The 24,962-nt window shown below is 40.6% G+C and overlaps 1 protein-coding gene across 7 annotated transcripts in view; it reads right to left on the reverse strand.

Moving 5' to 3' along the window:
* Nucleotides 1–24,962, reverse strand: part of Tmem164 (transmembrane protein 164) — a 466,391-nt gene that overhangs the window by 391,235 nt on the left and 50,194 nt on the right. For 6 of the 7 annotated variants that reach the window (XM_057759104.1, XM_057759106.1, XM_057759107.1 and 3 more), the window contains one exon: nucleotides 6,994–7,043. The exons of the other annotated variant lie outside the window; for it this stretch is intronic. In XM_057759104.1, coding sequence (XP_057615087.1) covers nucleotides 6,994–7,043 — 50 coding nt within the window. The remainder of the gene's footprint in view (nucleotides 1–6,993; nucleotides 7,044–24,962) is intronic. 7 annotated transcript variants of the gene reach the window in all.

The following is a 24,962-nucleotide window of genomic DNA, read 5'->3' on the forward strand; positions in this document are numbered from 1 at the left end:
GAAAAAATATAAGCTACAGCCCTACTTCACCATCTTCCTAGTACAAATTTTAAATGGCCACATTAAATATTTTTACAAGTGTAACATTGGATTTTCTATAATCTTATAATAAAAAACCTGTTTAGGCATAAAATACAGAAAGAAAGTTGGCTGTGGTAGTGTATTTGGGAGAATGACACAGGAAAACCATGAGTTCCAGGCCATACTAGGATACACAGTCAATTTCAAGCCAGTCTGGGCTATAGGATGAAACCCTGCCTCAAATAATTAAATACATACATACATACATACATAGGAAATACTCATGTTCTGAAGGAAGAAGTAATCAATTTGATCAAGAAAAATGCAAAATTGCTGTATAGCAAACATTTCATTAAAAAGTTAAAAGGTGTGGGCTATGTGGTGTAGATTTTTAATCCCAGCAATTAGGAGGTGTCAGATCTACTGGATTTGGAGTTACACACAGTACTGAGCCTCTGACATGTGTGCTGGGACATCTGCAAGAGCTGCAAACTCTCTTAATCACTGAGCAGTCTTTCTCCAGATCTCTTTTGGAAGTTTAAGACAGCTCTTGATATGGATCTCGGATCAGTCTACATATCACTATATAGCCTAGGCTGGACTTGAACTTGAGATCATCCTGCTTCAGCTGCCTCAGTGCTTGGTTTACCACTATGCCTGGCTTATAACATTTCTTTTTGAGACAGGGCATGCTCTGTAACTTCCGATGGCCTCAGACTCACAGAAATCTGCCTGCTTCTGCCTCCCAAGTGCTGGGATTAAAGGAGTGCACCACCCCACTCTACCCCATCACATGTCAGTTTCAAGAAGTCTCATTTACTAAGACTGAGGGTTTCACAAGGTTTCACATGCCTTTAATACCAGTGTTCCAAGTCAGCAGCAGATGAATCTGTATGGGTTGGAGCCAAGTCAGGGATGCATAGTGGGAGTCTATCTTGAAGGAAAAACAAATGAACTAGGGAGGGGGAAGACCAACTGCTTCACATAATATGACAGGATAGGTTGCCTAGTGATAACTGAGATAGGTAACTAACTTCAAATTTGCTGCACTTCAATGCTTGCTCTCTCTCTCTAGATTACTTGGTTGTTGTCTTTAACAACACTCCATGCAATGTAAACACTCTGTAAACATGTGTTACACTATAGTGTTTAGGGGATAATGACAAGAAAAAGAGCCTTCTGTTAGAACAGATGCAATTTGAAAAGAAACAAACAAACCTCTCAGTGTGCAGCTGGTTGATTCTGGAGAGGTGGAACCTCAACACAGGGAGCAGAATGTATTGATTTCAGTCAAACCTGAATGAGGAAAAAGTATTCTATAGGGTGGCCATAGAAAGCATTGCTCTTAAGGAAAAAGTCATTCTAAGCAGCCAAATGAGAAAACAAAAGTGGCTCAGTTTCAAAGAGATGGAGAACAGCATTGTAAGTACAAATACAATACAATAAACAATGCTAGGGCTGCTCATCCAGAAAGGAACACCTAGAAACATAAAGATAGGGGTTCTAAGAAGCAGAAAGCGATCAGACTGGAATTTCAGAAGCTGGTGAGATTAGAGTTTGCAAGGCCGCCATGCCCAAAGTTGCTGTGGAGTGGGCCAAGTAGAAACCCTGCCAAATCTAGCTCTACATCTCAGATGCCGGCTTCTGCTAAGGCATCCCTCTTAGCAGCAGGCTCCAGCAGCGGCACTTAGCAGGTTACATGTCGGCAGAGGTGCACAGGAACAAAACAGTCATGACGCAGCTGGAACACTGGCAAACTATCATTCTCCCCTGTGAAACCCTGTAGAGAATCCTGCCCTGACTCCATCCCCAAAAGAACTGTCAGTCCCAAACCAGCATGGGGCAATGCAGCCAGCTGTACACAACAGAACCCCTTTCCTGCAGTGGCCGGGCATGTCTCTGCAAAGAATATGCCAAGCTCTGTTTAGCTGGGAATCCAGAAAACTCGCACAGGACTGGTACAGCTAAGCACTAGTGGAGGAATAAAAAGTAGGTAGGTTGTGCTTGTCACCAAGCCCACAGCGGAGCCTAGGTGTGCACACTGAGATGTAAGAACTGCTAAATGACATAGGTTGACGGTTTTAACACTTAAAAGGAAGTCTGAAAGGGCGAATAAATCCAAGACTTTATTTTCTACAAAGCAATCAAAAATTGATAACACTCTTGCTGAGCAAATTTAAATACAGAAGAAGCAACAGAAAACATACAAGATTAAGGTCAAGAAACCAAGCACAACTACATGAGGAACGAGTGTCAAGTGATGATAGAGAAGTCTGCTTACTCAGCCACACGTATGGGAAGCAGTCTGAAGATACAGAATAGGTAGATCATCTCCTAACAAACACAAACGACCACAATTAAAGCCAAAAGATTTGAATAGATTGATTTCCAGAGAAGAAGACACTGAAAAGGTAATTATGACTCTACCTATTGAAAAAGGGACCAGTTCCAAATACACTTTACAAGGGAGGTTCGTCAGACCTTCAAAATACATATCATTTCTAAGGGTAATTAAGTATTACAGGCCAAAGAAAAAGAAGAGACTTTCTCTACTACATATTATCCATCTTTAATCTTCAAATCTAATGAAAACCACAAAAGATTTCTACCTCACATATGAATAATGAAGACATATTCTAAATAAAAACACTGATGAACAGAATTCAGCCTTGTATCAAGATGCTAACACACTGTGATCGGCGGGTTTACTTCATAAGCCTTTGTAATTGTAGTTCAAAACCAGAAATTATACCAACATAATTCACTGTATTGAAAAAATAATTGAGAGCTCAGGGTATAGTTTAGTAGCACAGAACTTGACTAAGGTGCTCCAGGAAAGACAAGAAAAGGCATAGAGCACAATTGCGAACTCATGCAGCTGCTGTTCAAATACAGCAACCAATTCTGTAAGGAAATGTGGAAATACAAAAATATGAAAACTCAAAACCAAGTAAATGAACAAATGCCAATAGAAAATGTAAAAGAACACAGAAAACATTTTGATTTTAAAATCTTTAGGCAGAGTAGGCCATCAACAGGTTTTGTATGTAACTTATCTGAGTTTCAAAAAAAAAAGGGGGGGCAAAAAATGTAAAATGGAACAAATAAGTATTGAAAAGATAAAAGAAAAATGAAATTTACCAGAAATAAAAGGAGAATCTGTATAATAGCTCAATGTAAAATAAATATTCATAAAAATCAATAGTCATTTTCTATGATAGCAAATAGCACTTAGCAATGGAGATGAGGAAGATATTTGAGCCCCAACAGGAGAAAAGCTATTAATTCTTCAGAAATGTATCAAAAAGAGTGTATAATAGGTAAGAAGAAAAGAATAAATCTAATTAACACAAGATCAGATGTGAACATGCAAAGAAATACAATTTCTTAGCTAAAAAGAACCACGTAATTAAAAAGCTAAACCCAATGTAATGTAATTCTAATTAGAATCCTATTAGAAGTGGAAGGGAATATTAAGTAAAAGGAAATCTTAAAATTTATAAATAGGAAAATTGACAAGACAGTGCTAACTGAATTTTAAACTAATGGAATCAAGTGAATATGGTCTTGGTACACAATTCAGTGGAACAGGACAGAGAATCAATAACTCAAGCCTAGTACATAAAACATCTACCAGCTGACAAGGATGGATGTTCAGTTTACAGGAAGAATCGGGGAGTATGGAATGTACTGTTCTAGTGCAACTGGTTACCCATCTTTGGTAAAGCAACTTTAAGCAGAATTGGAAATGTGGAAATTATATAAGAATAATCTTTGTATAGAAAAGACAACTATTATGGCAAGACATTCACATATACATACAAACGAAAATTGAAAGCAACTATATACCAGATTAGTACACAGCAATGGTTATCACAGCATTATGGAAAGAAAGTAAATATCCATTAATATGTCAATGCCAAGATAAATTGTGTATTAATGAAATATTTTGCAGCTTTCTGAAATAAGACTTATTCCAGTAGACATTGATAGATTTCGATGAAATGTTGCTGAGTGAAAAAGCAGGATGCATTAAAGAATAAAAACAACCTTGAAAGAACAATACCCAACTTCATATGGAAAAGTAAAAAACCCAAGATAGCCAAAACAATCCTGTACAATAATGGAACTTCTGAGGGCATCACAATCCCTGACTTCAAACTCTACTCAGAGCTACAGTACTGAAAACAGCCTGGTGTTGACATAAGAACAGACAGAAGGACCAATGGAATCAAATCGAAGACCCAGATATCAATCCACACACCTATGAACACCTGATTTTTGACAAAAAAGCAAAAAATATCAAATGGAAAAACGAAAGCATATTCAACAAATGGTGCTGGCATGACTGTTTATTAACATGTAGAAGAATAAAAATAGATCCATATCTATCACCATGCACAAAACTCAAGTCCAAATGGATCAAAGACCTCAACATAAAGCCAGCTACACTGAACCTCATAGAAGAGAAAATGGGAAATACACTTGAATGCATTGGCACTGGAGACTACTTCCTAAATATAACCCCAGTAGTACAGATACTGAGAGCAACAATTAATAAATGAGACCTCCTAAAATTGAGATGCTTCTGTAAAGCAAAGGACCTGGTCAACAAGACAAAATGGCAGCCTACAGAATAGGAAAAGATCTTTACCAACCCCACATCAGACAGGGGGCTGATCTCCAAAATATACAAAGAACTCAAGAAACTGGTCATCAAAAGAACAAATAATCCAATGAAAAAAAAATGGAGTACAGACCTAAACATAGAACTCTCAAGAGAGGAATCTAAAATGGCTAAAAGACACTTAAGGAAATGCTAAACATCCTTAGCCATCTGAGAAATGCAAATCAAAACAACTCTGAGATTCTATCTTATACCTGTAAGAACGGCCAAGATCAAAAACACTGATGACAACTTATGCTGGAGAGGTTGTGGGGTAAAAGGAAACACTACTGCATTGCCGGTGGGAGTGTAAGATGGAACAGCCCCTTTGAATATCAGTATTGCGATTTCTCAGAAAATTAGGAAACAACCTTCCTCAAGACCCAGCAATACCACTTTGGGCAAATATCCAAAGGATGCTCAATCGTTCCACAAGGACATGTGCTCAACTATGTTCATAGCAGAATTGTCATAGCTAAAACCTGGAAACAACCTAAATACCCTTTAACCGATGAATGGATAAGGAAAATGTGGTATATTTACAGAATGAAGTACTACACAGCAGAAAAAAATGACATCTTGAAATTTGCAGGCAAATGGATAGATCTAAAAAACATCATATCAAGTGAGGTAACCCAGACCCAGAAAGACAAATATCATATGTGCTCACTCATAAGTGGATTTTAGATATAAAGCAAGGAAAATCAGCCTATAATTCACAATCCTAGACAACGAGGACACTAATAGAATCATACATGGATCTATCTACATCAGAATCAGAAAAAGGCAAGATCTCCTGAGAAACTGGGAGCATAGAAGGGGAGGGAAGAAAAATATATAGCTCAATAGAAACAAAAAAAGAAGTATAAATATAAAAAAAAAAGTAATTAACAAAAACTTCTAAAAGCCACATAAGCTTGTCCATGTTCATGGAAAAAGATACATACTGGTTTAGTATACGGAGAGATGGCATGAGTTAAGGGCCAAGCAAACAGAGATTGCAAAGGGCCACTATGACATATCCAGTAATCATATTTCTATATTTATGCATGAGTATAAAATATAAACAAATTAAATTAAAATAAGAAAAATAGTAAAAACATGAATAAACATTTCTGCTTATCAAAAAAGGAAAGGCAATAACCGAAATTATCTCTTGGGGGAAGGATAGAGGTGGTGATTATTCTCTTTCTGGTGAGAATTGTTGCTTTCATCCTAATGAAATAAAATCAATGAATGTTGCTTTAAAAACATTATACTGAATAATTGAGTTCATTTTGAAAAGGCAAGGGAGGGAAGTGAGGTTAAATAGCCCTTTTCTGTGGGAGCTGTCTATATAAAATATATGAAGTCAGGATCCATTAGCCCTCACCCAGAAGAAAGTTACTCACCTTAGGCAAGGGACTAAGTGGCTATTCTGAGGAGCTGCTTGCAGGGACAAATGGGGTAGCCCCCTACCTAATACTCTAATGACTTAAGGAAATCAGAAAGCCATTTACTCTACTCTCAACTATCGACACATCTCCTAGGCCTATTACTTCCTGTTCCTTCCCTCTGGCCATTTAACTATTCAGAAATAGCTCCAACATGTGTCGGGGGGGGGGGGGGGGGGGGGTTAATTCAGCCCATTTTACCTTGCACTAGCAAGTCTAATAAAAGGTCTGATGAGGGAGATGATCACACCTCATGGCTAAAATCAGAGCTGTGGACCTCTTACTAATTTAATTTAAGTAAACTTGCCTTCATGTTTACTTGTAGTATACTTTAATGGATTTGATGCTTGCTGATATTCTCAAGAAAGTCAGGATTTGTAAGGCTAAGGGTGTGGCTCACTGGTTAATCATTGTGCACAGGTATAAGACCCGGTATTCAATCTCCAGAATCCCTGTCACTTCATTTTGCACCTGAAGGAAAAATGTCCATTAAGACACAGGAACAATGGCCTTTAGTACCATATCCTCGGTGACAAGACAGTTAGAGGGAAACTATGGACTAAAGCCAGGTAGTCCCCAGCAGCTTTCACGTGTAACCTCAGTAGGCCAACAAGCTGCCAAGCTACCCTGCCATGGCTGGGTAATTACAGAGATTGCTTCAGTGGGATTTGCCAGGGCTCAGCAACAGCTACAGCCCACATACAGCATGTGCATAACAGTTCAGAGAACCACAACAGATGTTCATTCCTTAGGAAAAGCCAGAGGACCAAGAAGTACAGTCCAGGGGGTTGGCCCTACATTGTCCTCTATCATCAAATGAAAAGAAGAGCCGGAAGAGGAAGAACCATTGAGTAAAACACAATTTTCTCTTACTTGAAGACGACGATAGCTCCCGGACATGGAGGGCAGGCCAGGAGGAAGATCTGCAATTAAAGAATTAAGAATGGTTAGTGAGCAAAACACTGAGCATAGCAACTCGGGGTTACTTTAAAAATGCCACTTACTTCAACAAAAAAAAAAGTACATAAAAAAATTAGAAAAGTAAAATTTGTATATTTGTGTGTTGGTTAAAATTTTTATAGTTACAAGGCAAACAGATAGTTTACCAAAGTACATTTGTATTTTCTTGTGCGTGTGTCAATGTGTGTGTATGGAGAGGGAAAGAGAAAGACTTAGTTTTCTGTGCTTTACTGTCAATATGCCATAAGTAGCCAGTCTTTGAAGCTTTTACCCAGGGCAGGTAAAAATAGATTCTGCACATGGAAGATGCACACACATGCCATCTGGTTTGCCTCCCATGGGGGTAGGTGGGCTTATCAATACTCAGAGCTGCCAAATTTAGCACATGAAGACACCAAGTTAAATTGGAGTTCCAGAGAAACAATGAGTAATGTTTTTGTGTAAGTAGGCTGGAAGTGTTGCATGAAGCCCATTTCTTTAAAACATTGCTTTGTGTTTATCTGAAAATTGGATGTAACTGGGGATACTGAATTTTCCCACAACTCTTAACAAACTACCACCACAGACTCTAAACCCACTGGATTTTGTTTGTATCTACAAATTGACCTAGATAATTTGAGAAGGTCCTATTATCATGACAGGCAAAAATGCAAACCAGAAGAATCTGTCATTCTAAGAGGAGACCAATCAGTTCCCTGCGCTTGGTGTGACACAGGCCTGGACTACAGCCACTGAAGACCTGCAGTTGCTGGGACTTTTCCCATATGGTGGTCTTCAACTGTCATCAAGGACAAAATGTCCTTTGCAAAATTTGCTAAATATGCAAATCCCAAGGTTCTCACAGAAAGCATTCTTATTCTGCAAACCTGGGACCTCCCCCCACCACATCTGCATGGTGAGCGACAGTTCCAGAAGGAATGAAGTCAACCATTCCTGGTAGCCTCACATGCTATGCGTTTGCTCTTGGACTAAACTACTCTGAGTGCCAAAGACATGAGAGACTGAGGATCAACCTTTAGTATATACCTAAACCTTATGTTTGCAGGGTCCCTTGACCCAAACTGATTTGATTATGTGGTTTAAAAAACTCATTGATAACTGTCCCTGTCATGGTGAAAGCTCTGACAATTTCTATCATTGGACGTTGGCTTTGCCAAGTCTGCATGCTTTGGCATTTTGTTTCTCCATTCTCTCAGAGTCTACGGGGTTCTGAAGAATAGTCTATACCACAGGGAAGGCATCTGTTTGGCAGCTAGAATCCCTGCTAAGAGGAAAAGAAGGGAGTATGGAAAAGAATACCAGTGGGAGTCCATCACATGAGATACCCCATCAGAGAGCTACTCAAAGGAAAGAGCCTTCTACCAGCACCCCAGACCACGCCTTTCTCCCATGGTTCCATTTGACTAAAGTGCAAACTCAAAGATAACTTCAGGTCCACAATTCTCTATTGGACCCCAAATCCAAAAGGCTCTAAAATAGAAAATGAATGCTTGTTTAAAGAAAGACTTTATTTATGGGGAATTGCCATTTATTTTCCACAAAAATAAGATGTATTTCATTGTGTGGGGTGCATTCCCAGACTTCACTGTAAAATGCTTTTAGCATCCATTGTTGCCAAAGAAGTGGATTTCTGAACCACAATGAACTCTAGCTTAGCCCTCAGGAGCAGCCCAAAAAAGAACTAAATGAAGCTGGTCTTCTTTACCCCAGACACAGCAGGAAGGCTGTACATAGTGACCCAGCATCAGGCCCACCAAAGCCCACACTTTGAAGCTACAGTACAGAGAGGAAAACGGGTCCCACCCACCTTGGAAAGGTCTCCAGGTTACCTGGAGAACGCCAGAGAGTCATGCCAGCAGTCTCCCCAAATTTTGGAAATACCCAGACATTTGCAACATGCCAAACAGAAAATAAAAATCCAATAGCGGGCCTCACAATTAATGAAGTCTTACATTTCTGTCTCTAACCTCGAGGGGCAAGCATATAACCCTTTAACTGGTTCTGTCCTTCTCTACAGCAGGTATTCATGAACCTACTTTAAGAATTAAGCCTCCAGTTCCAAGCTACTCCATTGTCCGGTTATCCTCCACCACTCACAGAGACAGCAAGCTAGTCTTGAGTTTACAAGTGCTTACCAACAGTTACTTTCACAGGGCCCAAGATTCGAATCAACCTTTCTAGCCTTTCTCACCTTGCCTGTATATGTCTATCACCAGGATAGAGTTTTGGTTTTTTTGTTTGCTTGTTTGTTTGTTTGTTTTTAGCAATCCTTTCAGACAAATACAGTGAATATACTAGCAAAAAATTCTCACCTCAATATTCAACACATTCCATTTCTAAATAACCCGTAGACTCTTTCAGTCACTTGAAGGATTTCTAAAGTCAAACCTCTGCTTAGTCAGGTTAAGGTCACAACTATAATGATTCTTAGTTGATCAGGAATTGTAAAAACATTTTAACTTAACAGCCCAAGGATCCCCAGGAATTGACTGGGTGGCTCCACCACCTCCATCTTTTGATGGCGTATGTTTTCGACTGGCAGAAGGAAAACTAAAGCAGAGGGCATCTAGAAGAACAAAACAGATGAGAGATGAGAACGGATGCCAGCAGATCCTAGCACCCACTCGGTGCTCCCTATCTATGTTTGAAACTGCCCAGCACAGTTCCTGAAGGTAAGAGAAAAACTAGGGAGCAAGCAGACAGTGCTACACAGACACATCCCATCACAGGCGGGGCCATGTTATTTAACCTCATTTCCCAGATGAAGAAACTGGGGGAGAAAAGCTCTCACGAGCATTTCGGGTGAAACCCCCATTCCATGTACTTGCCACAAAGGCCACTCCTCCCCCTACAGCTCTGCCCATTTACTGTGCTCAAAGAACACATGGGGGTTTATGTTAGTACTACCACATACATTCCTGAGATCTATTTTCGACGCCATGAGACATCTCAAAACACACCCAACAGGGCAGGCCAGCACACAGATCCAGCAATGCCCACACTAGTTCATTTTAGCTCAAACTCATCAGGTACATGTGATTCGCAAACCCTTATAAAACTCAAGTCTTGATAAGATTTGTCACATGAGACTAGTCATCCCAAGGGAAAAAAAATGTCCAGATGCTATTGAAAACTAGTCTTAATTCCCTATGGGGGGATAAGTAAATAAAAAAAATAAAACTTCATAAAAGCACAGAAAACAGTACATTTAACTCTTTCCAGTTACACAATTGCTGTCTCAATTCACCTTCTAACTCTGGACCGTTGTGATTCTAGGCCCCCTCCTGGCCTCCCACCGTCTCAGCCTTCATTTGTCCTACTCCCTATCCCTGTCCCCAAGTTTACCATGGTCCATCCTAAATGAGCTGCTGGCCCAGTTAAGCACTGTAGGTGATGGAGGAGGACATGGTTAAACTACATGAAATAAAAACTGAGAGAAAGAGGCTCAAGAGACTGACCTGGAGCCTAGCACACAAGCCTCCAGGTCCTAGTGCCCTCTGGCTTTAGTTTTCCTGATTCCATTTCTGATGAAAACACCCAGATATCTAGGGATTCCTAAGGACAAGTGCTTACAAGTCTTACTGACCATAGGGAAGATCACATTCCTGGGTTACACAAAGTCTATCCTGAAGCTCTACCCACTCCTGCTCATACATCTGTAGCCTTATCATTTCTCTCTGGACCGTGACAATCTCTTCCATATATCTATCCCCCCATCAGGAGCCATGATACAAGAAAGATCTATCTAAAATGCCACTCTGCTGTGCTATTTTAAGTCCTCCCTAGTCTGGCCAATACCTAAAGAAAAGCACAGCAGAAAGAACATCTGTGCTCCAGGCTCCATCTACCACGTAAGCAGGTGCAATGCCAACAGTACCCTTAACATATAATCTGCTGGTCCATGTGCTTCTATGGCTTCATTTCTTTGTTCTTTTTTTTTAAGCTTTAAATGTGACTATTTTGCCTGTGTGTGTGTCTGTGCACCACATGGATGCAGTGCTCAAGGAAGCTAGAAGTTGGCATCAGATCCCCAGGAAGTGGAGCTTACTGACAGCTGTGGGCTGCCATGTCGGTGCTGGGACTTGAACCTGGGTTTTCTGTAAAAGCAGCCAGTGCTCTTAACCATGGAGCCAGTCCTTTTTACAGTTTAATATCTAATAGCTTCACCTTACTCAATTACATACACATGCCATAACTTTTAGTTTATAAAGTTATAAACTTTCTGAGTCCAAGAAAATAGAAATAATTACCCCTCCATATCCATGGGGAATTGGTTCCAAGACCCCTCCGAATCCGCATCTGTGAATGTTCAATTCCATTATAAAAATGCTGTAGCATTTATATGTCACCTATTTTTGTTTTCCTACATATTTTAATGATCTCTAAATTACTTATAACGTCTAATACAATTTAAGTGCTATGTAAATAGATGTTAAACTGCTGTGGGAACTCCTTCAGACAATAGCCTTTAAGATACTGGCCCACTTTGGGCATGGTCTCATACCCTATAAATGCAGACTTAAAGCATGGGGGAGGGCCTTGGCTGCTGGATTCACTTCCAGTTCCTGTTCCCAAAGCAAACAAGTTTACCCCCCCTAATAAACCTTTGTTATATTCCATTCTAGGCTAGTATGGAACTCTTTTGTACAGCAACATTAAACTATATCATTAGGCGGGATAATGTTAAGAAAAAGAACTGTCCCACACATTTTAAATACAAATGGAATTTAAAAAAAAAGATAGTTTTGTCCTGAAGTTGGTTGAATTCTTAGATAGTAGAACCAAAAGATATGAAAAGCCAACCTCATATGCCTTAAGACTTTTGATTTCATAGGTAAGCTGTGCTCTAAGAAAGTTATTGGAATTGATATTTCCTCCAGGCATCTATGAGAACGTGTTTTCTTCTGCTGCATCCTGATCAAATGGTAACTCTCATTTTGAAAAGCTCTAAGAAACTTAAGTGGGATTTTAGTTGTTGTTTGTTTTTAATTTGTGTGTCTCAGACATCCAGAAACATCAAACTGCTTTACTAACTAGATGTATTTCTCTTGGGTGGGGGGGATGTGGCCATCTTTGTACTTTTTCTATTGCAATTTATATGCTTCTGTTTTAGTGAGTCGCAAAAACTATCTACACATTAATAGCATTTAGAACCTGGCAGGGCAATGAATACCTGTAATCCCAGCAGAAGGCAGGAGTTTAAGGTAAGTCTTAACTATAGGAGATCTTATCTCAAAAGACAAAAGCACTTAATCTAGACTCCACACACTTCTGTTGTAGACATGTTTCCCTCCATAACAACTCTACCTAGAGTAGTTTCTTGATGTGTAGAAGCTTTTTTACTATTAGCCCATCAGATGTACATATTATTTCCTTTATGGCTTCTATCTCTGAAAATCTTTTACAACCCTGGGATTATAAAATGGCGCACCTTTTGCTTTCCTAATACTTTGATAGTTTTTTCATTTCAATTTTAAAAACTACAACACCAGCCAGGCATCGTAGCTTACAAATAGAACCCCAGTATGTGAGAGAACTGAGACAGGAAGGTGAGTTCCAGGCCAGTCTAGGTTACATAGGTACTTGAAGCCCATGGACTTACAAAGTTAAACTGGTGCTTTGAATAAAATGTCACCCAAAGTCTAAGACATTTCAACCCTTGGTCTTAGTTTGGTGGCACTGTCTGGGGAGATTTTGGAGGTGTGGCCTTGCTAGTGGAAGTATGTCACCAGGGACAGGCTCTGAAAAGTAAAAAAGCCTCACCTACTGCTAGGTCTCTATTTCTGCTGCCAGCTAGATTCCGGACATAATACTTCGGCTAATACTTTGTAACATGGACTTTTAATCCCCATGGAACAGTAAGCCCAAATAAACTCTTTCTTCCAATAATTACCTTGGTTTTTGGTCCTGGTGTTTCCTCACAGCAATAGAAAAGTAAATGATACAGAAATATTGCCCCAAACCAATCAATAAATTAATTGATCAGTCTGCAACACCAAGAAATTGCCCTCAGTAGTCCTATTCACTATTCCAGAATGGCGTCCCAGGATACCTTTCCCTCCTGTGGCTACTTCTGATGCACTGTGCAAACGCAAACCATTTCCCCAGGAACCCTTCGCCAAGTACATACCCACAGTTAAATGCTACTCCCCAGTCCTCAAGCCAGCTCTCTCAGCTTACCTCTTTCTAACAATTTACCATTTTTGCTAGTGTAAGCTTACAAAGAAGCTTCCCCTGAGAACTTAGATAAATGGAAATAAATGTGCCTGAAAACAAGTAAGCTCTAAAGTCACAGACTTAACGGACCAGGTTGCAACCTTCTTTGAAAGATCTCTGAAAAATTATCAGGGTTGGCTGGGCAACCACTGGGGTGCGGGATAAGAAGTGCAGAGGGATGTTTAAGTTTAGTGGCATCCATTACTCAAACAATGGCCACTCCCAAGCTCATAAACAATGTTTTCTGATCCAATTGGCAAATCCACCCAGACTGAAAGTCTGGGTATTTTTTGTTTTTGACAGGACCACACAAAGTAGCCCAAGTTAATCTGTAACTCATAATCCTCCTGCCTCAGCATGCTAGATGCTAGAACTACAGGTACGCACCACCTTGGTCTGCTTATGTATAGGTTTTTCAGTTCAGGCAGATGTGAATAGACACACTGTTTCTGACACTCACAAATCCAGTGGCCTTGGAAGAGGGTTTTTATCTGTAAAACGGAATTGAAAATAGGACCTATGTCTCACTGGGTTTCAGACAATCAAACGTGATAAAATAAGAAATAGCATTTTGCACAATGCCTACCACAGAGTCAGCCCTAAATACATGGTAGCTATAGACCTGATTTGTATAGAACACCCATTCCTATTGTAAACTTCATCAGCAACAGCTTAGCTTAAACTTGCAATCCACTCTACCTCATTTGTTCTAATTTTATGTTCACACTAATAACACTTTTGGTATATGACTTGGCTTTCCTTGTCCAGCTGCCTGAAGGGAGAAAAATGCTTAACCATTTAGGCTCAAATTCCTCGTCTGGGAAATGGGGATTACAAAAGAACTATCTCATAAGGTAGGTGAGAGAATGTAATGTTGGACCGGAGTACAGTGGATGGCAAAATGTAAAGAATCAAGTGAATTCAACCTACGGAGAGTATCGGGATAGCCCTTAAGTTCTCCCGGTAAATTCCATCCACCAAAGCACAGGGTAAGTTATATTACCCCCACAAAGTCTTCCTCAATAACTCCAGACACCCTCACACCGTTATTGGATTTCATTTAATTTGGGATATTAAATGGCTCTTTATCATCACAGTTGCACATTGTGGCATGGTATACTGAAAGCTAGGATATGGTTACCAATGCTTCCTTTCAGACATATCTCCAATTGCCAGGGCTGAGCCACTGAACAAGCCCACAGCAGCATAATCAAACGCAGCCCCCACCCTTGCCAATGTGGCCTCCCAATGACGCCTTGCCTATGTTTTCTACTGAACCTCCATTTCTGCATTTCTAAATGATGTCACAGCTTTAAGTGCTATTTCTACGTAGGTGTGAAATTCTGAAGATTTTCATGAGGATGGCATACAGGTACCTCCCAGGGAGCGTGCTTAACTCTGAACTTGTTGCCTTCTTTCCCTCTCTACTCCACTTTAACAACTGGGAAAGAAGAGCCTATCCTTCCATAGGGTAGACTTCCAATTAAGAAGAGTACAAAAAAAACTGAGAGAAATGTAACAATTGCCACTAGGCCAACAACCACAGCCAAAACTGCTGCAGGCAAGAAGCACTAAAAACTAAAAGATACACTAGTTGCCAGGCGGTGGTGGTGCACCCTTTTAATCCCAGCACTTGGGAGATCTCTGTGAGTTCGAGGCCAGCCTGGGCTACAAGAGCTAGTTCCAGGACAGGCTCCAAAGCCACAGGGAAACCGTCTTGAAACACCAAGACACATTAGTTAATAAGGAAAGTGCTAACCATTTCCAAACTAGTAATTCATAGTGGGGAAACCTGATAGTTACCACCCAAAGCAGAAAAACCATCTAGTACCAAATTAATAAGACATGTCACCATGTACGTCATGTGATACAGAGAGAATATGCCATTTTTGTGATAATAGGACTCAAATGACATAATCCCAGTTGAAACATGAAGAACTTTTCCACAGAAACTGGCCAGCATTCTTTAAAAACTGCCAGGGTCACAAAAAAAGACTAGAAGACTGTCCTGGCTTAGAAAAGACTAAAATAGCAGGCCAAGGCAAGGGAACGTGAGGCTCTGGAGTGGATCCTGGAGGAGAAAAGGGAGTTCATGGAAGCACTGTTGGGACCTGAACTGAGTGTTTAGCTTATCTAATAATGCTATACCAACACTCACAGTGTTGGCATTGTGCTATCATTACACAAGATACTAACACTTGGAGAAGCAGGGCAGGAGGTATATGGGACAGCTATTAGTTACCTTTATTAGTTTACCTTGCTAGAAGTCACAATCATTTCAAGAAACAAAATTAAGAGCCAGGCATGGTGAAGCACGCCTTTAATCCCAGCACGTGGGAGGCAGAGGCAGGTGGATCTCTGAGAACTCAAGGCCAGGCTAGTTTACATAGTGAGTTCCAGGACAGCCAGAACTACATAAAAGACCCAGCCTAAAGGAGGAAGAAAAAGAGGCAGAGGAGAAGGGAAGAAGAAATAAGGAGGAGGAAGATTGAACATGATGATGACTATTAAAAGAACCTGTGAGCCAAGCACCATCAGCTTCTCTTCGAACCTCAGAGCTATTTTGATGCCTCCCATCTTTCTGAACTGAATCCTCACATGCAGCCAGTCCCAGAGTTTGCCATCTTGCCACTACAACCTTTTCACTGTGTCTCAAGTTCACCCTTACAATCTTTTCCTAGTTTCATCAATATTACTCATCCAACCTACAGTTTTCCTTGCTAAACTCCGGGCCTCCAACATCTCAGTTCAAAGTATTGTTATATTCCTACTTTTAAAGCAGTGTCTGATCACATTACAGTCCTTAAGAATTTCTAATGACAGATTTACTGCAGTCATCACAATCCCAGGGACTGCAGAGTGGCAAGCTAATTCTCAAATTCACTTGACAATAACAGCCAAAGCAACGTTTAAAATAAGAGCAAGTAAAACTCATGATACCTGGCTTCAAAATTCCACCTATGGCAATAGGAACCAAAGCAGTATGGTACCAACATCAATGATTGGCATACAAATGATGGGACAGAACCCTCTCAACTGATTTGAAAGGGAATGAATGACATGACCATTAAAGGTAGAAAGCATACTCACTGTAGGAATGATGCCAGGCCACCTAGTTATTCACATGCAAAAGAATGTCTTACCATACAACCATAGACAATGGTTTACTCAAAATCAAAGATCTAACCATGATAGTCAAACTTTATAAAGTGTGTGATAAAGCTTGATGACCTGGATTTGACAACGAACTCAAAGATACGACATCAAAACCCAAGCATGAGGAGGAGGAAGGTCTTGAGTCCTCACTCCTGGCTGAGGAGTTAGTTGTAGTTTTTCTTTAGCTATATGGCCACTGGCAGGTTGTCCATGGTGTATTGTATAGCTTCACACTTAAGTCATATGGGCAACTCTAATTAGATTGAGCCATTTTTTTTAATATTTATTTATTGGTTTTTCGAGACAGGGTTTCTCTGTGGCTTTGGAGCCTGTCCTGGAACTAGCTCTTGTAGACCAGGCTGGCCTCGAACTCACAGAGATCCACCTGCCTTTGCCTCCCAAGTGCTGGGATTAAAGGCATGCGCCACCACTGCCCAGCCAGGCTTGGTGGTGCTTCCCTTTAATCCCAGCACTCAGGAGAAAGAGGCAAGTGTATATCTCTGAATTTAAGGGAAGCCTGGTCTACATAATGAGTTCTGGGTCAGCCAGAGTATGTAGACCTTGTCTCAAAAAAAAAAAAAACACATTATATGGGGAAAGAGACATTGTAAGAGTATCTGGAAGGAGTTGAAAAGTGGGTACAATCAAATACACTGAATACACATATGAAATTTTCTTTAAGATTTTATTTTAGATTTGGCAGGGACAGATAATGTGCATGTAAGTACAGGTGCCCGCAATAGCCAGAGGCATCAAATTCCCTGGAGGTGGAATTATTTTAAAAAGTTGTGTGTCGCCTGACATAGGTGCTAGGATTTGAACTCGGGTCTTTTGCAAGAACAGTATGTATTCCTAACCACTCAGCTATTTTTTCCGTGCCTAATTAAAAAAAAAATATATGTGTATGAGTATTTGTCTACATATATGTGTACCATGTGTGTATCTATGACCATAGGAGCCGGAAGAGAGCATCTGATTCCCTGGAACTAGAGCTATGAATGGTCATGAGTGGCTATGTGGAACTGAGGTCCTCTAGAGGAGTAGCCAGTGTTCTTCTGAGCCATCTCTGCAACCCAACATGGATGAAAGCTTTCAAAGACAAAATTTAAAAATATTATACTAAAAACAGAGGAGACAACAGAAAATATACAGTGAACTTTTGAAAAACGGAAATATTTTGTGCTTCAGAGGATACTGAGAAAGTAAACAGAGAGTTGAGATGCTGTGAGCCATGCAACTAACAATGACCTAGTATCCGGGCCTTTAAACCCCTTGTTGCTAATCCTAACCATCTGAGTTCGATCCCTTGAACACAAATGGTTGAAGGAGAGAACTGATTCCAGCAAGTTGTCCTCTGACCTTCACACATGCAAACACACATAAACAAGTATAAAGTTTTAAAGACAAAGAACCCAATTTTAAAAATAGATTACAAGTTCAGCATAATGGCAGAGTCTATAGTCCTAGCATCACAGAAACTGAGACAGGATAGCAAGTTTGAGGTCAACAAGGGATAATAGTAAGACTATATCATAGACATTTCTCCAAAAAAAATGTACGAATGTTCATATATATATATATATATATATATATATATATATGAACATTCGTACATTTCATATATATATATATATATGAAGATGTTCAACATCACTAGATATGAGGAAAATGCAAATTGAATTCTCAAGGAGGTAACATTGTCCCACACAGTGGCATAAATACATTAAAAGAGATTACTAGCACTGGGAAGATTACCCAGTGGACAAAGTCTCTTCCAAGTGTGAGAAACTGTTTTGATCCCTGGAGCTTACATCAACCTGGATGCATCTGCAATCCCAGCACACCTAAGGCAAGATGGGAAATGTGAACAGGAGAATCCCCAGGAGCTGTCAGGCCAGCTAGTCCAGCCTATGTTGCAAGGAACAAGAATTTCTGCCCTAACAAGGTAGAAGGCAAGGACTGACATCCAAGGTTGTCCACTGACATCCAGGCAAGCAGTCACACCTCTATTCACATGCATATATGCTTATTGGAATAAATAAGTGGACACACGCATGCACATTACACATGCACACACACATCATAGAGGTTTGTTAAATGACAGTAATTAGTAATTAACAGAATATGAAGAAATTGAGGCCCTCCTACACTATTCAGAAAACTGTTGACCATATAACCCAACAATTCTACTTCTTTTTTAATCATATTCTATTATGTGTATGGGTATTTTGCCTACATATGTATCTGTGCACCATATGCATGTGTGTGGTGACTAAGGAGGCCAGGAGATGGCATCAGATCTTCTGGACTGCAATTACATATGGCTGTGAGTCTCTAAGTGGGTGCGTGGGTGCTAGGAACTGAACCAAGATCGCCTGGAAGAACAGCCACCAATGGTCTTAAAACTCTAAACCACTTCTCCATCCTCCATATTTCTATAGCCAAGAAAAATGAGAACATATGCAGGCCCGAACGCTGATACATATAGAGGTTAAAATATTATTCATCAAAGCAGATAGAATGGATTAATTACAGTGTTCATCAATGAATAAAAAGATACACAAAATGTGCACATCCATACAAGACAATATTACCGTGACATAAAAGGAATGGAGTATCAACGTTATGCTACAACATGAATGAACCTTAATAATGTCATACCAGGGGCTAGAGGTGAGGCTCAGTGAGTGCCCTTGACTAGCATGTAATGGAGCTTGATTCTCAGCACTGCAAAATTAAACAACCCACGTAATTACAGACACACACAGTGAAAAAGGCCACACAAATATGACATGTTATAACTTTATTGATATGAAATTTCTGAAACAGGCCAATGTATAGATCAAAAGTGCTCTGAGGCTTTGCAGGTGGTGCAGGAACGAATTTCTGTGGGAAATTAATGAAAATGTTCTAACCCTTCCTATGGCAATGGTTACATATTCATATGAATGTATTAAAAACCATTCAAATCATGCACTTTATTTAGCAAGTCATGCATTTCTTTCTGTTTGAAACAGGGTGCCACTATTGTAGCCCAGGCAGGCAGTGAGCTCTCCTTTCTCCTGCCTCAGCCTTGCAGATGCTGAGACTGCAGATACGCACCACCACAAGTTCTCAAAGAAACACTCTAAATGAGAGGATTAAAGAGTGTGTAAATATATCTCAATAAAGCGGCTTTTAAAACCCACAAACTTTGAATAGCTTCATATTAGTTGATGAATAAAGGCAAACAAAGGCTTTCATTTAGCCATCAAGTTATCCCTTTCATCACTTGATCCTCCCCAAGTTATTGCCCCCCCCATCTTTCACATGCATTTCTATACACCCTGATAAACCATTCACCATTACCCAAATACCCCCATAGGCTCCAACCTCCATATATCCCTCCACTACGCCCCCCCCCCGGGGGGGGGATTCTCTCCTCCTTGCTTATCTTTATAAGTTTCTGCCCAGCTTCACTTGCAAGGCCCATTGCTAAAGCTCTCCTGTGCCAGCCCTTCCCCCACTTCAACTCTTAAGATAGTAGGATCTCCAAGCATCATTTACTGAATAAATAAAGGCAAACCTACCTCCTGTGTGCTGATAGCCTCTGCCAGAGAATAATGACTCCCACTCCCCCTCAACCCCACCACTACTTCACATCTGATGTTTCTGGTTAGAACAGTAGCTTTCTGTTTCAGACCACTTGGAAACACTTCCAAATTTTGCCACCCTCTTATTTCTGCCCCAAACCACACCCTCGATGAAGACAGCACTAATACATTCATTCATTATGTCAGGAACGTCGAGTACAGCTGTGCAGGCTGTACACTGCACAACCCTAGTGGCGCCATTCAATTCTAGTGTATGTGAATGGCACCCCCTCCTAGGGTTGTGCAGTGCATAGCTGTTCGCGGACGCCCTCCATGGAAACATACCTGGAATTTGGAAATAAAGCCAAAAAGAACATTTGAGGGGGGAAAAGTGACTATAACAATACCATTTCAGAACCTTGTGAAGATAAGGTGAGTGTTGCAGTACAAACCTGTGTTCCCAGTACTCGGGAGGCTAAGCAAGAGAATTAGGAGCACCAGACCGGCCTGGGCTATACACGGAGATCCGCTGGCTTGGACAACACAGTGAAATCCTGTTTCAAAAAAAACAAAGAAACAAACAAAAAGACATGGCAAAGAAACTCTAGAAGAATGAATATATGGGTTGTATACAGTTTTTACATATTATCAGAAAAAAGAAACTCTCCAAAATTACTGATGTATTAACAGCAATGGAGAAAGCAAAACACATTCAGGTCATACAACAAGGTGTGATTGACATACAAAAAAGGACAATTCTCTGTAGCCTATCTGACACTAAATGGAATTTCCCATGGAGTCATTCAAGTGATCCGGAATCGTAAAATAAGCCATCCTAAAATTAGGCTCCAGGAATCTTTCAGAAATGGCTAATCCAGCGTTACCATCCCTGTGCAGCTCTGACTCACCATCAACGTATATATTGGCCACAGGGTTTCCACCACATCTGAGTAAGGTGATGAAAATAGGACTCCAAAGCCACAAACCAATTTCCAGTTAGGACTTAGGTCAAGTCCACTAAAGCACGGAGACTCTCAAGCTGAGCTTAAAGAACCAATTTGAACCATAACCTCATTCTTCTGTATTGCATATCATAATGTGAGACTCTTGAAATGGAGAGCCACAAAGGGCTGGAGATAATTGGTCATGATGAGAGACAGGTTGGTGGACATCAAAGCGTGTCAGACATGGTCCCTACTCCAGATCACTTCAGACCCCACTTCCAGATCTTCTCCACCTTGCATATTTCATTCCACTTCCTCATGGAATGTTTTTGTATACTCATACCAATTTCTCCTTTTCTCCAAACCCATTGGTTCTTATTGGTACTGTCCAGAACAGCAGTCCCAAACTCATCACAGGGAATACCTTCCAAGGCCCCCAGCAGAGACCTAAAACTGAAGTACCACCAAACTCTAGAGATGACGTTTATCCCCTACATTTCGAAGCTTATGAAAGATTCTAATTCAGAAGTGAGACATCATAACAAAGCAAAGGCAACAATGAAATACAAATACAAAACAAATACAATGAAATACAAAAATTATCACAATACAAAGTATATACAAATGAGATCTCTCAGGCATGGAATACTGTCACAGTTAGATCTGGTGACTGCGACAGCTACAAAATAACTACCTTACAGCTAGCATACACAATGTGCAGACACTGGACAAAGGAATTATTTGTGTCCTGGGCAGGACAGAACAGAAAGCATCTCACCCCTCAGAATGGTGCCCAACTTAAAATGTTTGAATTATTCATTTCCGGAGCTTTTCACTTCGTATTTTTCGATAACAATTTACTGGAAATGACCAAAACTGCAGAGGGAGAAACTGCATGTGAAGAAAAACAACTGTAATTGGTTTGCTGGTGCCAGGTTGTTGCCAGTAACAAAATTCATCATCAGGCACTTCGTATGTGGCTGACATGAGAGCTGGAATGTTCCATGTGTTGTTTTATGCATTCCTCATAGCAATCCTGTTATGTGATATCTGAGACTTCCCACCCCGCAGTAGACACATAGGAAACTATACCAGAGTCACTTTTTGAAGGTCACACCACTAAAGAGTTAAGGAGCCAGATATTTTGCTGTGGCCTTAACTTAGAAGTATGTATATTAAACTGTGCATATATAGGAATGTACCCTCCCCAAACTGCCTCGCTAATATGAATTCCTCATACTTTCTTTAAGGGAGGAGAACATGGCATCTTTGGAAGCTGTATTTTCCTATTAGCAGTAAATAAAAATGCTTCTTCCCTCTTTGATGTACGGGCTGTGATTTTTGACTTTGTACTGTAAGTTTGTGAACCTACTGTGTTCAGTTATAGAGAGGCTAAGAGTAGAAGTTCAAGGTCATCCTTGGCTCTCCAGTAGGACTGAAGTCTGTCTGGGCTACCTGGAACCCCCATCTCAAAAGAGCAAGTCCCCAGAGCTACCTAATAATAGTCATGAACATAGCCATTACTCCTTCCTGTCTCCACTACAAGGAGATTTGCTGCATTCCCTGTGGTGCCTACAACAGTGTCGGGCAGGAAGAGGTACTGTAGGACATCACTGGCAGAGCCCAGCCAGGGATGCAATCTGAAAGAGAATGGAGGACTGGATCTTTCAGGGGGTCTATGTAGAGAGTCCTCATCTGACCCACTTGAGAAGCATTGTGCTCACGCCTGGACCTCAATCCCAGAAAAATATTTAGAACAAGATGACCTGGTTATCATGGAACTTCAAGGGAATTCTGAAGGAACCAAGGCTACACCAACCAGTGGGAGGGATGGGCAGTATTCAGTCCCACTGCAGGAAGGTGATCATCTGGGTCAGGGTTCACAGGCACGCAAATCAGTGTTTGCCAAGTTTAACAACAAGATCCAGCTATGGCTATGTGCAATATTGGTGAAGGGTCTCATTTTGGTTTCAGGTTTTTGGCATAAACTTTTGGGTGGGAAAATGCATACAAAAAGGAAAGAGGTTTTCCCACATCTTTAGGCCTTTTTACTTCTTTTTCCATCATTTAGTTTTTCTTTTTTTCTTGATCTTTCTTTTTGAGACAAGGTTTCATGTATTCCAGAATAGACTCAAACTCCATAGATAGCCAAGAAAGATCTTGAAGCTTTTAATCTTTAATTCTCTTGTCCCCATCTCCCAATTGCTGGGGTTACAGATGTGTGCCACCACATCTGGTTTATAAGGTGCTAGAATTGCAACCCAAATTTTGTACATTCTAGGCAAGCACTCTACCAACTAAGTCACATTCCCAAACCTGAGGCCAAATTGTTTCTACCCTCTTTTTTTAATTTTTTGAATATTTATTTACTTTCTGTCTATGAGTATACACCCATGTCTGTGCACCATGTGTGTGCCTGAGGAGAGCAGAAGAGGGTGCTGGATTCCCCGGAACTGGAGTTACAGACAGTTGTGAGCTGCCATATGAATGCTGGGAATTGAACTCAGGACCCCTGGAAGAGCATTGCTCTTAATCAATGAGCCACCTCTTCATCCCTTGTGTCTACCTTTTAAAATGGGAATAAGGGTTTGAGGATTTTGATCAGTGGTATATCACTTGCCTAGAAACTGTAAGACTGAGTTTGGTCCCCAGCACTTGGGAAAAGGGCATTAAAATAAAACAGGAGTAAAAACACCTTTCGTGGGGCTGGCGAGATTACTCAATGGCTAGTCAGAAGCACTTCACTACTCTTGCAGAGGACTGCCTTTCCACGCATCAGTGTCAGGCGGGTCACAATTGCCTATAACTCCAGTTTCATGGGATCTAATGTCACCTTCTGGACTCCACAAGCACCTACACTCATATGCACACCACACACACACACCTTTTTAAAAATAAAGCACAATCTTTTTTTTTTTTTTTACAAGAATTTCTATCACATGTGGTGCTCCTTAGAACAAAGCAGGGGAAGAGGAGAGAGCCACAGCCCAGTACCTGCAAGCAGTTTGGGTTCTAGGCACACAAGAGATCCTGAGCACAGCTCCTGTCTACAGGAAGCCTGCAGACTGCTCAAGAGAGGGGTATGTAACACAATCAACAATAAACAACAAAGCGGGTTGGTTTGTAATTAACTTACCTCCTAGCAACTCATTATTCCTAGCCAGAATAAGTTGTGGTGGGGTATATTCCTTTGTTTCTGTGGCTTTGTTGCCAACCTTCCTTCCATCCATACCTCTGAATCAAAGAACTACGAAAAGGACTTGGAAAACAGTTCGATAGGTAAAGAGCTTGCCAGAAAAAAAACAAAAAAAAGTGGGATAAGGGATTGTGGATTTAGATCAGTAGTAGAGTGCTTGCCTAGCAACCAAATGTCTGAGTTTGGACCTTGACACCAAAAAATATTCAAATAAACATACTACAGCCACAACCCAATTATCTAAAACCATTTGTGTACTAGACACATAGAGAGACACAGGACACAGCTCCTGTGGGCAAGAGGCTCACTGCAGAGAACATCCATGCAGAGCAGCTCAGCAGCTACAGCCTCAGTGCTGAGAGGTAGGGAAGGACAGGGGTATTCCTGGAGCTTGCTGGACAGCCAATCTAAACAAACAATGGGCTGGAGGTTCAGTGAGTTCTTGTCTCCACACAAATGCATGCACACTCAGCTGTAGGCACACACACACGTACACATATGCCCTTGCACGTAAGCACAGATGGGAGGGCACAAAGCAAGGATGAAAAAGAACACTCCCAATTACTGCTGTAGAAATAAAGCATGGAAATTATTCTTCCACAGCATGCATTGCCATTTCTAACTTCTAAGGAGCTGCCTTTTTGTTAAATAACCCTACAGTCTTGAAGAGCAGGTTGTGCGTGATTCTCACATACATCCAGAGTATCTGTATTTTATATAATGCATCTGATATTTGCTGAATGATCCATGGAATAGACAGTGTCTGCATACTATATGGTATATACTAAATGGATAGAC

Source organism: Chionomys nivalis, chromosome X (genome assembly GCF_950005125.1).
Source record: "Chionomys nivalis chromosome X, mChiNiv1.1, whole genome shotgun sequence".
Classification (NCBI taxonomy): Eukaryota; Metazoa; Chordata; class Mammalia; order Rodentia; family Cricetidae; genus Chionomys; species Chionomys nivalis.